The 21446-nt window shown below is 41.1% G+C and overlaps 1 protein-coding gene across 1 annotated transcript in view; it reads left to right on the top strand.

Moving 5' to 3' along the window:
• Window positions 1-765: 765 nt before the first annotated feature.
• The window catches only part of gabbr2 (gamma-aminobutyric acid (GABA) B receptor, 2), a 977227-nt gene continuing 956546 nt past the window's right edge, over window positions 766-21446 (top strand). Inside the window, exon 1 of the mRNA XM_073054235.1 lies at window positions 766-1091. Within this exon, the coding sequence (XP_072910336.1) occupies window positions 777-1091 (315 nt within the window). The 5' untranslated portion in view covers window positions 766-776. The remainder of the gene's footprint in view (window positions 1092-21446) is intronic.

Here is a 21446-nt window from a genome sequence, read left to right as displayed (position 1 = left end):
ACGCTCGGATTGTAAATACTGGCCAGCCCAGAAAACTCGGATCGCCGAGAGTTTGCACCTGGAAACCCAAGCGGGAGTACGGTAGCTGACATCTGCAGTCTGCATCTCTGACAGGGCTCCACTGACCACCGAGATGAAAGGGGAGATTCCTTCTCCACTTCGGCCGTCTCTCCAGGGACCTGGTTCCTCGACTCACTCTCTGCCTATGTGAGATCGTATTTTGGCGGGGAAGGGGTGGCGGGATTTCCTGGTATCTATGCTCGTGTTTCTGTGGATTGTATGTGATGTGATAATACGGGCGCAGTCGATGCAAGGACGGGGGAGAAGCTGAGATCTTTCCCACATTAACACCGAGATTAGCGCACAGTGGATAAACGGCGCTGCTCTGCGAGATCTTTCATACCCGTGCCGAGCTGGTTCCTTCCTTTGAACTGCTGCCAAAAATCCTTCTGAAGGAAACGAGGAAGGCAAATGCACGTATTAATCTATCTATATGTGTCTATATATGCATATAGTAAGAGAGGGGGCGCCCATCGCCATTGATAGACGCTATCGGGACCCCTGAAGAAAAGGAGGAAGCGAGAGGAATGCACTGAACTCGGCTAGCTCAGTCCCTGGACCACAAGGCAGCGGTACCTCGCGACGTTCTGCGAGAGCCCATCTCGGGGTAGAAAGGGAGCGAGCGAGAGACACCTCCAATGCCAGCCTTCTGATCCCCAGTCGCTACCGGTCGAGCTGTACGTCTTCTCTCTCCCCCCCCCCCCCCCCCCTACAGGATGGATCCTGCGCTCAGGACCTACCGATCTGGACTATTCGTCTGGGTTTTTTGGTGCTCCCTAGGCCGGCTTGGGATGCTGATTTTGCCGTGGGGCTGGTGTTCTCACTCGGCTCTAGCACTCAAGAACACGGGCACCAGGCTGGGAGCCTCCTCCGAACTGCCCATCATGGGGCTCATGCCCTTTAACAAGACGCTGGCGGCGGAGAGCATCTCAGAGGGCATCTTACCTGCCGTCCAACTGGCCACAGAACACGTCCACAGCAAATTCTTACCAAACACCAGCAAACTGGTCTTGGAGTGGTACGACTCCGAGGTATTTAGAGCTGTTATCTTATTTGTGAAGCTGCTGTTTTTAATCGCTCGGATTTCTCCAATCTGTTTACAGATTAACACATAAAAGATTCCAAATTATTTAGGCTGTGGTTCCTGACTGGGAATGTGTATGGGGGCTACACGCATATCTTTAATATGTCCATTCCATAATACTTTCATGGTACCAAGTATTAATTTTGAATTGTTTTGTACAATGCGCTATATATGAATGATTCAACACTTCACTGGGCTCTGGCAGGGGTTCAATTGTGACTATTCGGTTTGCTTTACGGATTATGGTGTGATATTTGGGGTTTACGTTTATTGACCGGCTTTGCCAGTGTGCGTGTGTGTGGACCTGTGGGGGGGAACACCTGAACAATAAGTGAGGGGAAAATGCGAATAGCTCTGGTTCTTCGCTTCTCTTTCCCCCGCCCCGTGCCGAATATAAGCGCGTTCTTGTAGCCATTGCATTTATCTGGATCACGGAGGCTCTGCGAGTGCTGGCAATCTGCTCCCCGCTGAGTGAGCGGCTCCCTTAGTGAGCGATGCAGCAGAGATTCATTCACTGGTCACGAGCCCGCAGAGCAAGCCAGGCGCAAACAGTTAACACTGCAGGCCTCCGCTCCAGCTCTGTCGCCCAGAGATTTGGGGCATAGGTGACAACTTATCACGTATCATGTGTGGGGGGGAATCCACTTCTACCTTGAGACCTTGTTTGAACTGTGCTTTATTTAATTCCCAGTGGGGAGACGCACATTGTCCCTCCACTCTCAGGATTTTCAATCTACTATTTTCATTATTTTAAATTGCATGCGATGTACATTTGTTTTCCACGGTGGATTTAACGTGATAGGGGCGGGGACGGGGGCGGACCGGGACTGACAGAAGGATACCTGAAGATGGCAGCAGTTTCACATAAAGCGCCGGTCACATTCCCGAGGCAACCGGCGGGCGCACATTTTTTGTACTAAGGGCAGACAGCGCTGTTTCCCTACCAGAGACCCGGCGGTTAGTGCCAGTCCGAGGAGCGCTCCCTTAACTGGCCGCAGGATTGTGGGGGAGGGGGGGAGTGACAACCAGAAAACGAGGATGATTCGATTAAAAATGTTTACTAGGTCAATTACAACATTAGTTTCGGAGTGCGTTTCGCGGTTTGATTGGTTGTCTATGGAGGCTGATGTATAGCTTCCATTGTACAATTCGGAAGTGTCAGACAACAGTGATAGCAGTGGCTGTTGAAGGTCACGGTGTAGGGAGTGTAGGTGATTTTTTTCTCTCTCTGTGATAATGACAGGTGGTTGGTTAGCAGATGTTCTGCACCCACGACTACCCATTAATGATCAAGTGAAACGACCATGGGGCCCAACTGATTCATGAGAAATCCCAAAGTCTCGTTCTACCAAGGCATCTATTTACTTAAAAGTTTCAAGGCATATTACCCAAACTTCAGATTTGTTTGCTCACAGGTAGCCACAAAGTAAGAACCCTGAAAGAACCAATTAAAGAAAAGAAATAAACAAGACCCAACACCGGATGAGAAAGGGGAGGGGGCAGAGACACATCATGCAAACAACATTCTGAACCGAACAGAGCCCTCTGATCTGAACCCTGGAGTAGGCCCGAAGCCTTGCTTATCAGTTCATCATGTTAGTGGGTATAGAACACAGGAGCCAGGACAGTCTTCATACTCTCAGTGCCTGGAGAGAGGAGTGACCGTGATGGAGTGTGAGTGAAATCTCCATCTTTACAGGTTATTTTGACTGGTGTTTACTTCACACATGATTTTGGGTTATGTGCCACATGCAGATAGTGTTAGTTTTAAATGATCAAGAATAACTTGTTAGTTTGATTTCTTAAAAACAAGTGCAACTGGTCAACTTCCTTAACAAACAGTTCCCTAATATCACCTTTATTGTGCCTTTAGGATGAAACAAACCAGTACCTCTGACCTTGCTCTTTCACTCAACTGTGATACAAAAGATCACCCTTGTAGTGTTACACACCTGAGGAGCCTTTGGAGTTTCATAGGCCCTAGCTTGGCAAAGTAAGAATGCTGTGATTGGTATATTGGTGCTCACCATAATCATATTCTCTGCTGAAATTTTGCACATGACCAATTGATGTACAGCATGCTAGTTGTGGATAATGTCAAAAGGCAGCAGAGCATTCTCAATTCATTGATTAGACATAATTGATATCCATCTCTTTGGTAACTCTTTTTAAAGTCTGAGGAATATCTATATCCTCTTCAATGTTTCCTGCTTGTTTGACACAGTGGAACAGGTGTAGGATGTTGGTGAGTTTGCTGCAAACGTTTGCATTTTTCCAGATTGTGCTACTAAAGCATTTCTTGCACAGGATCCAGAAGCTTGGGACTTTGTCATTAGCCAATTTGGGCATTCCTCTTTCTTTGACTTGGTGGCTTTCTATCACTTTTTCCACCAGAAAAATTCTTTTTTCTACTCATTGAAAATGCACTGGTGGATCTTGCTGCACCAGAGTCTAACCTGATACGATCACTGCATTTAATCTGCCTTTCTTGATAAGCATGATAAACGGGGAATGTGTGCTTCTGGTCCACAGTATCTCTGCTATATAGTACTTGACATCAAACATGTTGCCTTTGTAATGAGGTGGTTCCATAGAAACTGTATAAAGTAACTTGCTGAGATTTGCTCTGGGTTTGGCCGCCAAACCAAACATGCCTGTGGGTCATTCTGAGAGTAATAATTTTTTTAAAACTTTCCTGAAAACTGGACAACTGTAGGTAATGAATGGGCTTTCACATCAGGATAAATATGAAGCTAATGGCTAGACTGACCAAATTACATTGTACTAGCCATTTCTATGAATAGAAACTATCGACATTAATGTTAAACTTCTAGATATATTTAGTTGTGATTTTTGTGAACTTAGTAAATTGTGCTGTTGAGTAAGGATGTTTAAGATGGAAATTAATGAAATAGAAGTACTTTATCAGTTGACATTTTTTGATTCTTTAAACTTAGTTTTATATGTAATACTATTATGATTTGGACCTACTATAATGAGAAGTTTCTTGCAACTAAAGGCATAGTGTTGGACAGTTACACTTTTGGAATGAAACAGAAAACCTTTTTTGAAATGTGTATTCTGATTGAGTGTTACTGTATATGAAACGGGCCTCCTGACTTGATGGGTATGCTCTGGACAAAGGATAGGATAGAAGATCTGTCCTGTGAGGATAAATTAAGCAGACTGAGAATAAACTTCAAAGTTCAAAAGAATGGGAGGCTAATCCATTGATTTTATGATTCTTAAACAGCTTGGCAGGGATGTTTCCTCTAGCTGAGGTGACTAGAATCAAGTTTTTACATTTTCAAAATAAAAGACTGGCGATTCAGGACAAATTAACACACATTTCATCACTTGGGTCATGAGTCTTCAGAATTCTCCACTAAGTTGGTGGATGTTGTCTCTCTTATTTCTGCCAGTATTACAGTCATAAAGATCCATAAATATGGGTGGCATTTTGTTTTGGGCAACTGAGTCCAGTTTATAACTTGGAGTTTTAACTGTAAAATGAATCTAATCTGTATGCTTTTTAACTGTCAGTTTTGCAGAATTTCACAAATGTAGAAACAACTTGGAGAGGAGTTATTTGATTTCAACCAAAAGCATAAATAGAAATTGTGCCTGTAAAGATTGTTTTGCAGGTTTGTCCATAGGTGGAGGAAACACACAATGCCTGAATGTACCAAAGAGAATTTTTTTCCCCCCCAGGTGCAATTGGGATATTTGCTTTAGTGATGAATAAAAATATCATTATCATTTAGTTGTAGACCATTTTATGGAGGTGATGAAAGTAATTTTAATCCCTGATAAGAGGTAAATTTGAGTCTGAAAATATAACTTAAAATTAAAAAAAGGATCACTTCCCAATTTAATGGGCAGTAACAGGTGACAAAACCCTGCTTGGAAGGCAGGCTAAATAAAATTTAAAGCAGCTGATTAATGTCCCTGGGTTTTTTTTTTAGGCCTCAAAATTAATCAATATCTAGTCTCAACAGTGTACTGCTGCAAACTTCAGTATTATGAGGTGGTTTTAGACCCTCTTGCTTTCCATTATTGCAGAGTTGGTATGTGGATTCAGCTGCTGTACATGGGGTAGGGAGTCTGTCAGGATCAGGACTGGCCTAGAGGGAGAGCAGTCATCACAGCTAGGATGAGGACTGCTGTGGTTGTATTGCCATGGCAGATTCTGCTCTGGAGGCCCTTTTCCAGTAATGTTGAAGTCTGCCTGAGAAATGCTGCCAGGGCTTCCAACTGCATGAATGGTCTGTACTGTCACAGTCAAGTATGGAAGATCAAATGCCTTAAAATGGCATGCAAGCTTGTGTTTTATTCCACTGTGCATTCTGAGCTGCTCCATGTATATGTGTGGAGAGCCCATTTGGAAAATCTGAGAGCATGCAGCTTGAACTGACCCCATGCTCTCTTTGCAACAGAAATTGAATTGCAGTGGGCACAAAGCAAGGCCGTGTGTGAGACTACCTTTCGGTACAATAGATTTGATCAGCTTGGGGCCCTGGAAGTCTCGCAAGTTCAAAGGGTATAAACAGCGTTTGTCATTCCATGTTTCTTGTTGGCTGATCGAAGCAGTGGTACTCAAGTGAGCTTACCTGGTTTCCTCTCTCTGGCTTGAAAGACTCTTCCTCTTTTACTATCTATGACCCTACCTAATCTTACATGATGTCATCTTCAAGAGCTCAGCCCCCATCCTACCTCTGCTTTCTTCCTGCCTGCTCCAGAGCTTCCACCTTTGGTGTTGCAGGCCTTCTGATGGGCAGGAAGGCCATTGAACTGGCTGGCTTCTCGGTAAGAAATATTGCAGGGGAGGGTGGGGAGAATATTGTCACAAATAAGGTGCTGGAGTGACTAGAATTGTGGGAAATTCTTTAGACCCATATTGTTTGTCCCAAGTTGAAAAGGAGCTAGTCAGCTAATCCCATTTCCCAGCATTCAGACCACTTGCCATTTGTGAAACTTTGGGTACATAGAGCTGCTTAAATGCAGAATTTCTGTCTCTACTCCTTTTAAAAACAGAAGCAAGTTCTTGAGTGGGGGGGAAAAAAATAGTCAACCTAAACCTCCAATTAGTTTTATAAGTCTTTTTTTTTTGTACCACAGTTGTATACCTCTACTAAATGTAAATACCTTTATCTTATTCACGCTCTCCAAGTTCGTAATTTTATACATCTTGATTAAATCTTGCCTCAATCTTTGACTCAATATAAAATACCATTTCTCTATGCTTTCCACATAGATTGAATAGGTTAGGACTTTACCTGGAACGTAGCAGATTGAGAGGTATAGATACGGTAAATACAAGCAGGCTTTTTCCACTGAAGTTGGTTAGGATTGCAGCTAGAACTCATGGGGTAAGGGTGAAAAGTTTTGAGGGGAAACTTGGAGGGCTGTGAGTGTGGAATGAGTTGCCATCAAAAGTGGTGTTTAAGTGAATTTAAGTGGCATTTCAGTGTTTAAGCAAAGTTTGGATAGATACATGGGTTGGGGCATGGTGGGCTGTGGTTAATGGGAATAGGCAGTTTAAATGGTCTGGCATGGACTAGAAGGGCCAAAGGGCCTGTTTCTGTGCTGTACTTTCCTATGGCTTTGGTTTGGTGACACCCACTTGTTGAAGAATTGATGAAGATGTCCTGAGCTGTGCAAGTCACTGCTGGCATCACTTGGGCTGCATATGGAAGAACAATGTTTGAAGAGTGAATCACTGCTCTCGTGAATCTTCTAACGGACTTAAAGCTGGAATTGTATGTGTTAGATAAAAGCTTTCTCATTTATCCATATTGCATGAGCTATTTCAGGAGAGTAGAATGCCACTGTATGTGGTTTACCTCTAAATGTGAAAGAAAGGGAGATATTTGAAGTAGATTTTTGTTTCTCTTTATACTACTGTTTTTAAAACCTCAACCCTTCTGTGCTGTTTTCAGTGGAATGTAATATTAATGATAAATTGGAACCAGCAGCAAAAATTAGAAAGTGCTAGTTCACAATCCGCATGTGAATACCAATGAAGTCCCTAAGTAGGACACAAATCATAGGAAACTGGGACACCAATTGGTTCTCTTTTGCCCTTGATTCAATGAACATTGTATCAAAGGCCACTTACTAGAATTAATGGCTTTCATAAAAATAGTAGATACTTTCACTAGAACATTTAGAACCTCGAGGTTTATTTAGTCATTTTCAGTATGTGTCCAGTTCTATTAAAATGCATTAGCTTCCAAAGGCCTTGTGCATTAGATTTAGAGTTATTGAGTCATGGAGCACAGAAACCAGACCCGTCATGTCCTTGCTGACCACAAGGGCTGTCTATACTAATCTAATTATATAAAATATATCTAATGTAATCTAGGTTTTTCAGCTCCTTGCAGGTGTATAAGTATCTGATGATCTGAATACATTGCAATATCAATATTCAACTCCTATTTATTGCTGGAATGACTATTTTGTGGTCATTTTGCATCACTTGGGTGGGTGGGGGGGGGGGGGGGGGGAATGACCAGATGCTTTCTGGCATGAATCCTGCATGTGTAGTTGCTGGGACTTCTGAAACAGGTGTGTATCAAATTGCATCATTGGCAATGCAATGTTTCTGTTGGAATGTTTTGACTCTAGGAAGAGTGGATCACATGTTGGACATTTCTGAGAGTGTTTTAGGTTTACAGATATGATTTGTCCTTCTAACTTTTGGAGACCTCAGATGCCGACATCCCACCCTGCAAAAGCATTTTAGGGAGGTAGCACCATCCATTTGCGGGAGACTCCCAGGAGAGGTGGGATGTCTGCAATCGAGTAGCTCCTTAGCAGCTAGCCAGCTAGTTTAAATAACGTTAGCTATGTGAATGAATGAATGACACCTGTTAAACTCACCTCACCTCAACAGGTCTTTTACATTTTAACCCACCATGGGCAATAGAAAAGTCACTGTTGCAAACAGTGAAGTGAGCAACACTGTCGTTATTTTTTTACCCCTATTAGACCCCTCTCACCCTCTGGGTCTTGCACGCTCACTTTCAAAAAATAAAAATAAAAAAATTGATTTCTGGGATATTGTATATAACTTGCGGGTGTCAAGAAGCCACTGTCAATATGCAGAAGACTCCTGGAACTTCCGGGAGAGGTGGAATGTCTGTCAGATGTCCTGACCCTCCATACGATTGTCTAATGACCATGGATTTGTATTTATCTGATAAGTTTGGAAAGAAATAGTTCAGAACTAAATGGCTAAGCCACACCCTCTGAGGGAACAATGAACCTCTGGTATCTGCCCTGACCACCATTCAAACTCTTAGTCAGGTCTTCTCAATACTGACCCTATTAACAGTCTCATTATTCCCCCTCCCATGGAGCCTGATCTGGGAGGGAAGTGAATTGCTGGAGTTGGGTACATTGTGTGGTGTTGGTGGTTAAAGCTGATGCTTCATTTTCTGTCAAAGGAATAATAATGGTTCAGGAACCCCATAAAGATAGCTACATCAAAGTTATTACACCCCACGCCCCCCCCCCCCCCCCCAATAACACTACAAACAGTGCCAGTGCTGAATTCAGCCTCCATCCTGGACAATACTTTTCCCTTTAAATTACAAAGTTTTTTTTTATTATTGTGCATCAAACCAAGCATTTACTTCAATATATGTAGTTCAATGTATAAGTTAAGTATTTGAATGAACAGCAGGCTTCTGGATAAGAGTATCAGTACACGTAGCAAAAGGCTGCTGCAGACAGGGTTTGGGGAAGAGGCCTCGGGTGCTGCTGCAGCTTACTGTACTAGACCTAATGCTGAAACTGCAGCTACTTTCCACATGTCTCCATTCACTTGCATTTAAATTAAAAAAAATAGAAAATTATTTTATGTTCTTATTCTAAGTGTTGGGAAATAATTTTCTGAACTATTTTTCTGGTGATGAGCACAAATCTTATATCTATCCATACCTTTTTAAATGCTTTACATTTTGCAATTTTGATTTTTGTCATTCTTTTTCCACACTCTGCTAGATCTTCTATTTCCCTTGTAAAAGGGATCTAATTGGCTCAGCAATGTTTTTGGCTCTGGTATGGTCTCTTCTATGCTCTTTCGTTCTTCTATTAGGAAGCTTCTTAACCTAGAGGACCCAGAAGTCAAAGCCATTCTAAACAGACTGACAAAGCGTTTGCATAGATTTAACATGTCCTCTTTGGTTTGGTATTCAATGTGTTGCTCTCTAAAGTCTATGATCCAGGCATTTCTCAAAATAAGATGTTATTGTGTGTCTTAGAAATCTATATCAGATCTCCCCCTCAACCTTTGCCACTTCAGAGAAAACAGCCTAAGTTTGTCCAACCCATCCTAATGGCATAAGTCCTCTAATCCTGGTAATAGTCTGGTTGTAGCTTAAAGAGAGCTTTATAAAGCTGCAACACAACTTTATAGCTCCTGAGCTCAGTACCTCAACTAATAAAGGTCAGCACGCCGTACAACACCTTGCCACCCTATCAAATTGTGCAGATACTCTCCTGGAGATATGGACTTGGAGCCTAGAAAGGTACTGCCCAGGAAATGGCCCCTTGGCCCACAATACTGTGCTGAACAAATTTAGTAATCAAATAGGTAACTAAACAAACCTTTTCAGGTTACACAATGTCCATATCCCTCACATTTGTGTGTCTATCTAAACATCTCTTTTAAAAAGTCTTTAGTGTATCTGCCTCTACCTCCACCCCAGGCAGAACATTCCAGGCACCACTCTGGGGGTGGGGGGGGGGGGGGGATGGAGTGGGGAAATGTGCCCCCACATCTCTTAAAATTACCCCTTCTCATGTTAAATGCATGCCCTCTGGTATTAGAGGTTTCAACCATGGGGAAACAATAGTCTTTCTACTCCATCTATGCTGCTGACAATCTTCTGACGGTCTTTCTTCAGCCTTTGCTGGTCCATAGAGGGTGGAGAAAGTTTGTCCAATGCCTTGTTATAGCACATGCTCTTTAATTTGGGTAGCAGCCTGGTGAGCATCCTCTGCACCTTCTCCAAAGCCTCTGTATTCTTCCTGTAATGGGGTGACCAGAACTGTATGCAATATTTCAGATATGGCCTAACTAGAGTTTTAGAAAGCTGCACCATAATTTCCTGACTTTTGAACTCAATACCACAACTAATAAAGGCATGCATGCATTGCTTTATGCCTTTTTAAACCACCCTATCAACATGTGTAGCCACTTTCAAGGAGTTATGAACTTAGACCCTAAGATCCTTCTGCTCATCAACACTTGAGGATCTTGCCCTTAACTGTACTGTCTCTCTACCAAGGTGTAACAAATCACATTTTACTAAGTTAAACTCCATCTGCAGTTTCTCCACTCATATCTGCAACTGGTATCTGTATTCTTCACCAATCATCTATGCTATCTACAGCACCACCATTCTTTGTATCATCTGCAAACTTACTCACCCACCCATCTACATTTTCATCCAGGTCATTTATATATATCATAAACAACAAGGGTCACAGTACAGATCTCTATGAAACACCACTAAACACAGACTTCCAGCTAGAGTAAATTCCTTTGACCATCACCCTCTGTCTTCTATAAGCAAGCCAGTTCTGAATCCAAATGGCCAATTCACCATTGATCCCAGGCATCTGAATCTTCTGGATGAGTCTCCCATCAGTGACCTTGTTAAGCACCTTAATGAAATCTGTGTGAGATTTTACATTCACAGCTCTACCTTCAATTTTGTCAGAAAACTCAGTCAAGTTGGTAAGACATGACCTGTCCCATAAAATTCGATTGCTGGCTCTCCCTAATTAGAGCATGGTTTTCCAAATGCCATTAATCCTATCCCTAAGAATTCTCTCCTGTAACTTCCCTACCATTGACATAAGGCTCACCAGTCTATAGTTCCCAAGATTATCCCTCATTCCCTTGAACAGTTGAACAATAGCTACTGTCAAGTCTGGGACCTCACCTGTGGCTAGAGAGAACATGGATGCTGGCCAAGGCCACAGCAGTCTCTTCTCTTGACTCTCTCGATAACCTGGAGTATATCTCATCAGGGGCTGGGGAATTATCTACTTTAATGCTCTTTTAAAAAGACCCAACATTAACCCCTCCTTCAAATTGCCCTAGTATATTAATATTCACTGCTGATGTCTCTATCCTCCAAGTCCTTATTGGTAAACACTGATGTAAAGTAATCCTAAGGACCTCCCCCACACCCTTTGCATCCATGTGTATCTTCATCCCTTTATCCTTGAGTAGTCCCACCCTCTCTCTAGTTATCATGCTCCTGATGTCTGTACAGATGATGCATTCTTTAATCTTATTTGCCAAGGACATTTTATGGTCCTTCCTGACTTTCCTAATTCCCTTTTTATGAATTCTTTCCTGACTTCTTTATACTCCCCAAGGGCTCTATTTGTTTCTAGCTTCCCATGATTTACTTTTTCTTCTTGACTAAATTCATTACTTCTCTGGACATCCAAGGTTCTCTTACCTTGCCATCCTTGACCTTCCTTCTGACTAGAACATCTCCTGTACTCTGTGTAGTTGGTCTTTAAACACCCCCATGTGTCCATTGTGGATTTGCCCCCCAAAAAGCAGCTCTTCCCAGTCAACTTTCCCAATGTCTTGTAATTTGCCCTGCTCCAGATTAATACTCTTTACCCTAAGGTCCATACTTCCCTTGTCTCTTGCTAACTTAAAACTTAAGGTGTCATGATCACTGTTCCTTAACTGTCTTCCCAATCCAGTTCCTCTCTCAATCAAGGTTCTATAGTGTATACAACATCATACTTCCATATACTGATACGTGCTCTAAGTTCATCACCTTTACCCATAATACCCCTAACATTAAAATACACCAATTTCAAACTATCTACCCCAACATGTCCATTACTTTGCTCCTGCTATTTTTTAAAAATCTTCCTGGACCTTCCTCTGCATCCCTCAGCTTTCCAACCTGGTTCTTGGACCCAAAATCCATCAGGACACGAACACTTGAGTGTTTTACCATTAACATTTGATCTCCCAAAATATAATGCCTCACACTTGACTGGATTAAATTGCAGCTGCCAATATGGCTAACTTGCCCATATCTGCAAATGATCTGTATCCCATTATATCCATAGGAAGTCTGTTTCCAAATGCTAATAATTTTTGTATTGTCTGAAAATTTATTAATCTACCCATCCACATTTTCATCGAGCTAATACATATCACAAACAGAAGAAATCCCTATATGGATCTATGTGAATGGCTACAACTCATAGACCTCCAGCTAAAATAGGTCCCATTGTACACTAACTACCCACCATCTCCTATGTGCAAGCCAATTCACTGGATCTTGTGCATCTTGATCTTTTAGATGGTCCTCCCATGAGTGACCTTGTCAAATCCATGTGGACAACATCTGCAGCTCTACTTCAATCACCTTTGTTACCACCTCAAAAATTCAGTCAGGTTAGTAAGAGATGGTTATCCTTACTTCAGCCATATTTTTCCCAATTCTCAAGTCCTTAATCAGAAGTTTATTATTACTGATTTGTATTATGTGAGATTTGTTGCAGCATGACAGTGCAAAGACAAGATTGCTACAAATTATGAAATGGTGTTTTAAAAAAAAGTTTTAAAAAAAAAAGGAATAATGAGATAGTGTTCATGGTTTCATGTGTCATTAAGAAATCTAATGGCAGAGGGGAAGAATGATGAAGGCCATCATCCTTGAGGCACCATGTTCAGAAGATTACCTTGATGGTGGGGTGGGTTGTCCCATAATGGAACTAGCTGACTGAGTGCACCACCCTCTGCAGCCTCTTGTGATCCTGTGCATTGGAGCCTCCAGTCAGAATGCTCTCCACTGTGCATCACAAAAACTTGCAAGTGTCTTTGCTAACATGCCAAATCTCCTCAAACTCCTAACAAAGTAGAGCTGCCGGTTGGATCTTCATCGGTGTCAGGCCCAGGACCAATCCTCAGATGTTGACGCCCAGGAATTTGAAGCTGCTCACCTTTTCACAACTGACCACTTGATGAGGGCTGGTGGGTGTTCTTATTAATTCCCTTTCCCGGCACCCATAATCAATTCTTCGGTCCTGATGAAGTATTTGCGAGTTTATTGTTGTGATACTGCTCAACAAACCAATCTGTCTCACCCTTGTAAAACTCATTGCTTTGAGATTTTACCAGCAACTGTAGTCTCATCTACAAATCTATAGGTAGTGTTTGAGCTGTGCTTAGCCACAGAGTCATGACTGAAGGAGGAGTAGAACAGTAGACTAGACGTACATCCGTGAGATGTGCTTGTGTTAATTGTCAGTGAAGAGATGTCATTAGAGAGGTACGAGGCCCAGGTTTAGAATTTCGGTGAGTAATACAGAGGGGCTGATAGTATTGTAGTTGATGAGCAGTAGGCTGATGTTTTCTTGTCTTTGAGGTTCAAAGCAGAGTGGAGAGCCAGTGAGAATGTGAAATTGCATCCACTGTAGATGTTACTACAGTAGGCAAATTACAGCATCCAGCTCTTTGCTCAGACAGGACTAAGGAGCCATATCTAACCACTGGAAGCACTTCATCACAGCAGATGAGAGTGCTTCTAATCAATGGTCATTAAAGCAACTCACCCTGCAGTGTAATTGCTGTCCTTCTGAAGCAGACCGGGACCTGAGACCACAACAGGGAGAGGTTAAAAATGTCTTTGAACACTTCAGGTTTCCACCATTGGGACCTGACACCTTCTTTGGGGGGGGGGGGGGGGGCGTTCACCCTGTCAAGGGTATTCTGTTTGGTGTCAGAGATACAGGGTTGCTGGATTCTGTGGGGATCCACAGAAGTGTAGTGTTAGTCTCTCTTTCAAAATGTGCATAAAAGGCACCGAGCTGATCTGGGAGTGAAGCATCCCTGGCAGTTATGCTATTAAGTTTCACCTTGAAGTAATGGCCTGCAAATTCTGCCATAGCTGTCATGTATCAGATTGTATCTATTTTTTCACGGAATTGCCCTTTTGTTCTTACAATGGCCTTTCGTAGATCATACCAAGCCTTCTTGAAGAGGCCAGTCTTAAATGCCTCAAATCTAGTGCTCAGCAGACTGCTAATCTCCTGGTTCATCCATGGCTTAAGTTTTGGCGAGTCTCAGAGGCGCACGCTTATTCATGCAAGTGTTGATGAAATTAATAATGGCCATGGCATATTCACTCGGATCCTTATGACACACAAAATGTGAGCTCTGGCATAGCCATTAATAATAATATTAACTTGGAGCATTTTTCATCAAAATAATGTAGTTCAGAGTACTTTAAAATGGGATAAAGTACAAACATGAAAATAAAAAGAAAACAGGAAGATGTTAGTTAAAAGCAAGGTTATATAAATAGGTTTTGAGCTGGCGTGTCAACTGAGTCTGCTTCCCTTAGCGTTTTAGGTATTGAGTTTCACAGTTTAGGAGTGTAGTCCAAAAAAGCTGACCTGCCAATTATCTTTTGAGGGAGATTGTTTAAATTTTAAGAGACCAGCAGAAGAAGACCTGAGAGCTTGAGCTGGATTATATTTTGATTTTGTGATGTAAGTCAGTTCCAGACCATTAAGAGTTTTTAAATGAGAACTTTAATATCAAATCTAAAATGTACAGGAAGCCAATGCAGAGTAGTTAGGACAGTGTGATATGCTTCCCCCATCCTAGTTTTTAGTTAAGTCTAGCAGTGGCATTCTGAAGGAATTAAAGTTTGTCAATAGCTTGCTTTGAAAGACCAGTAAAACATCCACTGCAGTAATCTAGTCTATTCGATATAAAGGTGTGAATTAATTTTTCAGCAACATTGTGTCAGAAACACAGACCTTTGCAATATTTCTTAAGTGTAGAAATGTTGCTCTGGTCACTTGTAGGATTTAAAATTCAAATCTGAATCAAAGATAACATCCAGGCTTGTTACTTTTGATTTTACAAGAAGAGCCAAGGTCCCATTGGTTCCATTCATACACCTACCTCCCTTGTATTTTGTACTGTATATATTTAAATCCAGAGGGCTTCTGCTCAATCTGTTCTCTCTCGCATGCTCATTAATTAGCAATATGCCCCCCAATCACTGTCCTGCCACCTACCAACACTAATGGCAGTCTACAGCTGCTAGTTATCCTACAAGTAGCTACTTGGAATATGTGAAATGGAACACCTGGAAGAAATGCATATGGTACGAAGTGCCTGAGCATCATGGATTTTGTACAAGGTCAGGATCGAACTCTAATTGCTGCTGGAATGGTGAGGCTGCAGAACAACTGCCACATCAGTTTTCTATCCAATTACTTTTCACTGTGTGCTGTGAGCTTCTCTAAACTGGTTGTTGACATCTCCTGTAATTAACTAAACTATATTAAAATAGTAACACTGAAGAAAGGCTGCACAAATGACTGTGAAGTTGCCGAGAATAGAGAGGGGCTGTTACCTGTATGTATGCTGTAATCCTGCATACATGCCATGTGTCTCTGGTGCTGTGATTAACCAGGTGGCAATGGTGAATGCAATATTATATTTTGATCATTTGGGAACTTTTGGATTTAACTATAAAGATGTTGAAATGTAGACAAGGAGGAGGATGCTGACAAGTACAATATGTTGGTAAACCATTGAACATAGCAGGACGGGGTAGAAAAAGTGGTTAAAAATGCATATGTTGGATATTTGCCTTTATTGACTGAAACATAGAATACTAAAGGAGGGGAATCCTGCAGGAAATGTATTTAACACTAGTTTTGCACAGATAGTATGTTCTGTGCAGTTCTGGTTGTCACACTGCTGGGAAGAGGTAGTGGTGCACAAAGTTCAAATATTGACAGTATGTTGAATTATAATTATGAAAGACTAACTAGGCTAAGGTTGTTTGGAAATTGTGGTGTAATGTCGTGAGAGGTAAAGGGGTACCTTGTTTCTGAATTAAATGGTACATGAGTTGAGATGAAAACAAATCACCCAATGAATTGTATGGGTTGCATACTCATGTGTGAAAGGCTGGAGAAGCCAGAAGCCCTCAGTTCACTTAAAAAGTTGCCTGGGTGAGCACGTGAGTTCAAGCCTGTTATGGGCCAAGAGCTGAGAAATGATTTTGGGGACAGCATGAAATCAATGGGCTGGAAGGCTTCACTCTGTGTCATAACTGTCAAATATTCTATAATTATCAGTCATTTGTAGAGTAAAATTAGAGTTGCTTCTCATTGTGCTTAAACCTCTTGCACTTATGAGCCAGTTCTGTTTCCCAGGTGAGATACCCTATACTAAAACTAAAGAGTGGAAATGGGGTTTGATGAAATGTCCATATACTGCTTTTGTATTGGGGAAACCAATAAGATTTTTGTTTCAGTCTTATGAATTGAATGCCATGAAATGCGCACATTCATTTCCTGCACTGGTGTCATTCTTGTTCTTAATTGTTGCTCTCTGAGATCCTCACCACTCAGGTCATGTACCTTCTACCTGAGGCAGCAGTGAGAAGAGATCAAGAGCCTCAGGACTCACTACCAGGCCCAAGAACTGTTATTACCACTCAATCATCAGGCTCTCGAATAGAAGAGGGTAACTACACTCACTTGCCCCATCATTGAAATGTTCCTACAGGCAATGTTCTAACCTTAAGGACTCTTTATCTCATGCTTTTGTTATTGCTATTTATTTATACTTGCATTTGCACAGTTCATAATCTTTTGCACTCTGGTTGATCTTTCATTGATCCTGTAATAGTCACTTTCCTATAGATTTACTGAGTGTGCCCACAGGAAAACCTATCTCATGGGTTGTACTCTGATAATAAGATTTTACTTTGAATTATGTTGCATCAATGCAGATTGCTATAAACAAGTACATTTCGGTATCTTCTAAAGATGAGTAACTTTTGCCCTATATTAAGCAAAAGGCAAGTTCATTTAAAATTATTTTGTATTAATGCCCTAATTTGGATCTTGTACTGCAGTCTGAACAAAAGCCATGAAAAGAAAGATCTGGAAGTCTGATCATTGATCCACATTGTCTTCAAGCTACTTGTCTCCCATATATTCTCATTCAATCTTCCTCTATTTTCTCAGTCTGCTGAAAATGACATCTGCCAGTGGGTTTGAGATTGGGCCACTTGTATGACTCACAACAGTTAATGTAGCAAACAAAGTAAATTTACTCAGAAAGGAGAGTCTATTTAAAGAATGGAGAAAATAAAACTTGTGTTCAAAGTACAGCTACTTCAGCCAATAAATTTCACAGGAAAAATGCAGTGAGATGTTTATAAAATCAATTTCAGGCACTTAGAGCAGTGTAATCTCCAGGGACAATTGAAAGGGGAATTACCCAATCATCCCATTCTGGCATGGAATAGCATTATGACCAAATGCAACCTTTAAAATGTAATTATTGCCATTCTGATTTTTTTAAAAAGAATTTATCATCCCTTCAAATAAATTCTTCCCTCTCCTTTTAGCACTATTCTTTCTGGCCATTGACTTTTGTTTCTCTGTATTGACCTGGAACATCATTGTAACATCAACATTTTGCTGGTACTTTGAAAATACAATTAGTTTTTCCATTTTTATTCAGTAGTTTTATAGGTATTTATAAGCAAAATTTATTGAAAATGCAAGCATAAAAAAAGTATAAAGAATTTTAAGGAGTGGCATATTAATCACATTCTCATAGAATTTGCACAAAACTGGTTTTCTAAACGGTTCTTGCATTAGCAATGGGTGTGAAAAGTACTGTATTCTTCAGTTGCTGCGTCTTTATCTTTACCCGGCACCAATCCATACCAAAGTAACTGATTGGAATGAGCTTCCATGTTTTGGGATTCTTTGTACTCTGTAGTGTGACTCCCTTGTACAGCAATAATTTCAAATGTTTCATGTAACTGTTCTGCCCATCGGATTGGAGGAATTTTAGGCTATTCCTCCTCACAAAAGTGCTTCAGCTCTGTGATGTTGGTGGGTTTCCTTGCATTAACTGTTTGCTTCAGGTTCTTGCACAACATTTCTATAGGATTAAGGTCAATTTGTCTCGGCCATTCCAAAATACAAATTTTCTTCTTTTTAAACCAGGGGTTGGCAACCTTTTTGCCTCTGTGGGCCGGATTGGATATTAATGAGTGGACAGTGGGCCAGATAAATGCCATTTAAAAAAAAAAAATCTTGAAATATGGGAATTATCCATTTAAATATATCTAGTTGTGTTTTGCCTCAAATTAATGAATAACACATGCTAGAAGATAATTTGTGCTTAAGGTTGCCTACCCCTGTTTTAAAGCATTCTAACTTAGATTTACTCTTGTCTTTTGGATCATTGTCTTGTTGCATTATCCAACTTCTATTAAGCTTCAGCTGACAGACAACTATCCTGACATTCTCCTGTAAAATGTTTTGATACAATTTTGAATTAATTGTTCCCTCAAGCTTTCCAGGCCTTGAGGTAGCAAAGCAGCCCCAAACCATGATGCTCCTTCCACCATGCTTCACAGTTGGGATGAGGTTTTTGTGTTGGTGTGCAGTGCTCTTTTACCTCCAAAGAAAACAATTTGTATTAATGCCAAAACGTTCAAATTTTGTCTTATCTGTCCACAGAACATTGTCTGAGAAGCACTGTAGCACATTCAGGTGGTCTTTTGTAAATTTGAGATGTGTAGCAATGTTTGTTTTTTGGAGAGCAGTGGTTTCATTCCATGAACACCATTCTTGTTCAGTGTTTTTCTTATAGTGGACATATAAACAGAGACTTTAGCAAGTTCTAGAGATTTCTGCAGGTCTTCTTGCCCTTGGATTCTTTTTACCTCACTTTGTGCTCTTGGTGTGATCTTTGCAGGATGCCCACTCCTAGGGAGAGTAGCAACAATATGGAGTTCCCTCCATTTGTGAACAATTTCTCTTGCTGTGGACTGATGAACACTCAGGTCTTTAGAAATGCTGTTGTAGCCTTTTCCAGCTTCATGCATCTCTACAATTCTTCTAAGGTCCTCTGAAAGTTGTTTTGATTGAGGCATGGGGCATATTAAAGATCTTTCTTGAAGAGCAGACTCTGTCAGTAACCTCACTTTGTGTGCTTTATTTTATATAAAGGATAGGACACTTCTACAACTCACACCTCCAATCTCATCTCATTGATTGGAGCACCTGACTCCAAATAGACTTTTGTAAAAAGGCATTAACCCAGAGGTTCACATTTGTTGGAAAAAGTATATAAATAAAATGAACAAGAATAATGTTTTTTAATTTAATTTGGTTCTCTTTATCTTGTAGGACATGTGAAAATCTGATCACATTTTAGGTTATTTATGCAGAAATAGAGAAAATTCTACAGGGCTCATAAACTTTCTAGCACCACTGTATGTCCATAAAGTGATGCTAGGCACATGAGAGTTTGTACATAAAGTGACTGACAGGAACTGATAAAGTAGTGTTGGTTGGGGGTGTGAAGGGATGAGTTCACACTCATGAAGGGATGAAGGGTGGAAGTGTTGATCAGCCTCACTGCTTGGGGGGGAAAGTTGCTTTTGAGTCTGGTAGTCCTGGTATGCATGCTACATAGCATTCTCCCTGATTGGAGTGGGACAAGTGGTCCATGAGCAGGGTTGGTGGGATCATTCATGATGTTATTGTCCCCTTTCGGGCACCTTTCTGTAAATATGTCTGTCCTTGATAGCAATAGGCTGGCGGTGGTGATGCATCGGGCAGTTTATACTAACTGTAGTGAAGTTTCTTAAACACACAGTAATGCAGCTTGTTAGAGAGTGGCAAATGCTATCCAATGTTTATAAACAGGAGAGGGAAATTGCAAAAAAAGTACAGATTAGTAAGACTAACCAGTCAAGAGAACACACCAGTCCTCAGTGGCAGAAACGGTGAGCAGCTTTAAGTTTGTGGGCAACAACATCTTGGAGGATCTATCCTGGTTCCAACACATGCAATCATGAAGAAGGCATGTCAGCTGCTCTACTTCATTAGGTGATTGAGGAGACTTGGCATGTCCCAAAGGCTTACAAATTTCTACAGAGGTTATAGAATTCAAATGGTTGCCGGCTGGTGGTGTAGTGGCATTTGCACTGGACTTCAAGGTGAGCAGTCCTGGGTTCAAATCCAACTGGCTCCTTGCTTTCCATCCATACTGGGTTGAGAGTTGAGCCAGCAACTCGGCCTCGTTTTTTAAAAAAAAGACAAAAATGCTAAACAAACGACAAGGTTGCCATCCAATGCTCTACAAGGCATGGAAAGGGGGAAAAAAAAAGAATTCGGTGATAATAAACCTAAATCTGATTCTGGCTCCGTGGTAGGCTATGTGCGAGAATCTACTATGAAAGATGTAATGAAACTCGTTGACATCTGGAAAGCATTAATGGGATTGGACTAAGTCAGCATTGGTCAATGAAATAGTGGTTCTGCTTAACTGAAGTACTTTAAAACTGTAAATAACAGAAGAGATGAGGGAGTATCAGTGGATATTGTTTAATAAGACTTTCAGAAAGCTTTTGATGAGTGTGTGCAACATTAAGTCAACTAGGACTGGAGGTAACATACTGACTTGAGAAATGGTTGATAGACAGGAAACAGAAGATATCAATTATTGGCAGCAGGCAGTGACTAGTGGAGTGTTAGAGGTCAATACTTGAATGGCCACCATTCACAATGGTCCCTTTATTAGACACGCCTGAACACCTCAATAATGCAAATATCTAATCAGCCAATCATGGCAGCGACTTAGCACTTACAAGCATGCAGACATGGTCAAGAGGTTCAATTGTGTTTATTTAATATTTGAGCAAAGTATATTTACACATTCTTTGTTTACATAATTACGGGTTATGTAAAAGTGTGTGCGTGGGATCCATTATCACTCCACATTGTATATGTGTGTCTCGCTAAAGTAAAAATGAAGTTAGCCTCACATTCCGGACTTTAGACCAGTGGTTCCAAACCTGGAGTCTGTTGACCTCTTGGTTAATGGTAGGGGTCCATGGTATAAAAAAGGTTAGGAACCCCCTGTTTTAAACAAACCTGTGACAACTACCTAGCTGTAGAAGTGCAGCACGATGTTTGAGTTTAGGGGGAAAAAAGCACAGCATTCTTTCTTAAGAGAAGACATTTGAGTTTTAAAAGATTAATTCATGGGTTTGTAATCAGTGAGTATTGGGTGATATTAATTTAAAAAAACACATGGCTGGCTATATCAGTAAGATGGACATGTTTGATTGCACATCAGATAACTGGCTGCTGCATATGGAATCAACTGAGCAGTACTTTGAAGCAAATGAAATAAAATGAGTAAAGATTACCAATTTTACTGAGATCATTGGGTTTAAAG

Source organism: Hemitrygon akajei, chromosome 8, assembly GCF_048418815.1.
Source record: "Hemitrygon akajei chromosome 8, sHemAka1.3, whole genome shotgun sequence".
NCBI classification, from domain to species: Eukaryota; Metazoa; Chordata; class Chondrichthyes; order Myliobatiformes; family Dasyatidae; genus Hemitrygon; species Hemitrygon akajei.
This window is presented reverse-complemented; position numbering and strand designations above follow the sequence as displayed.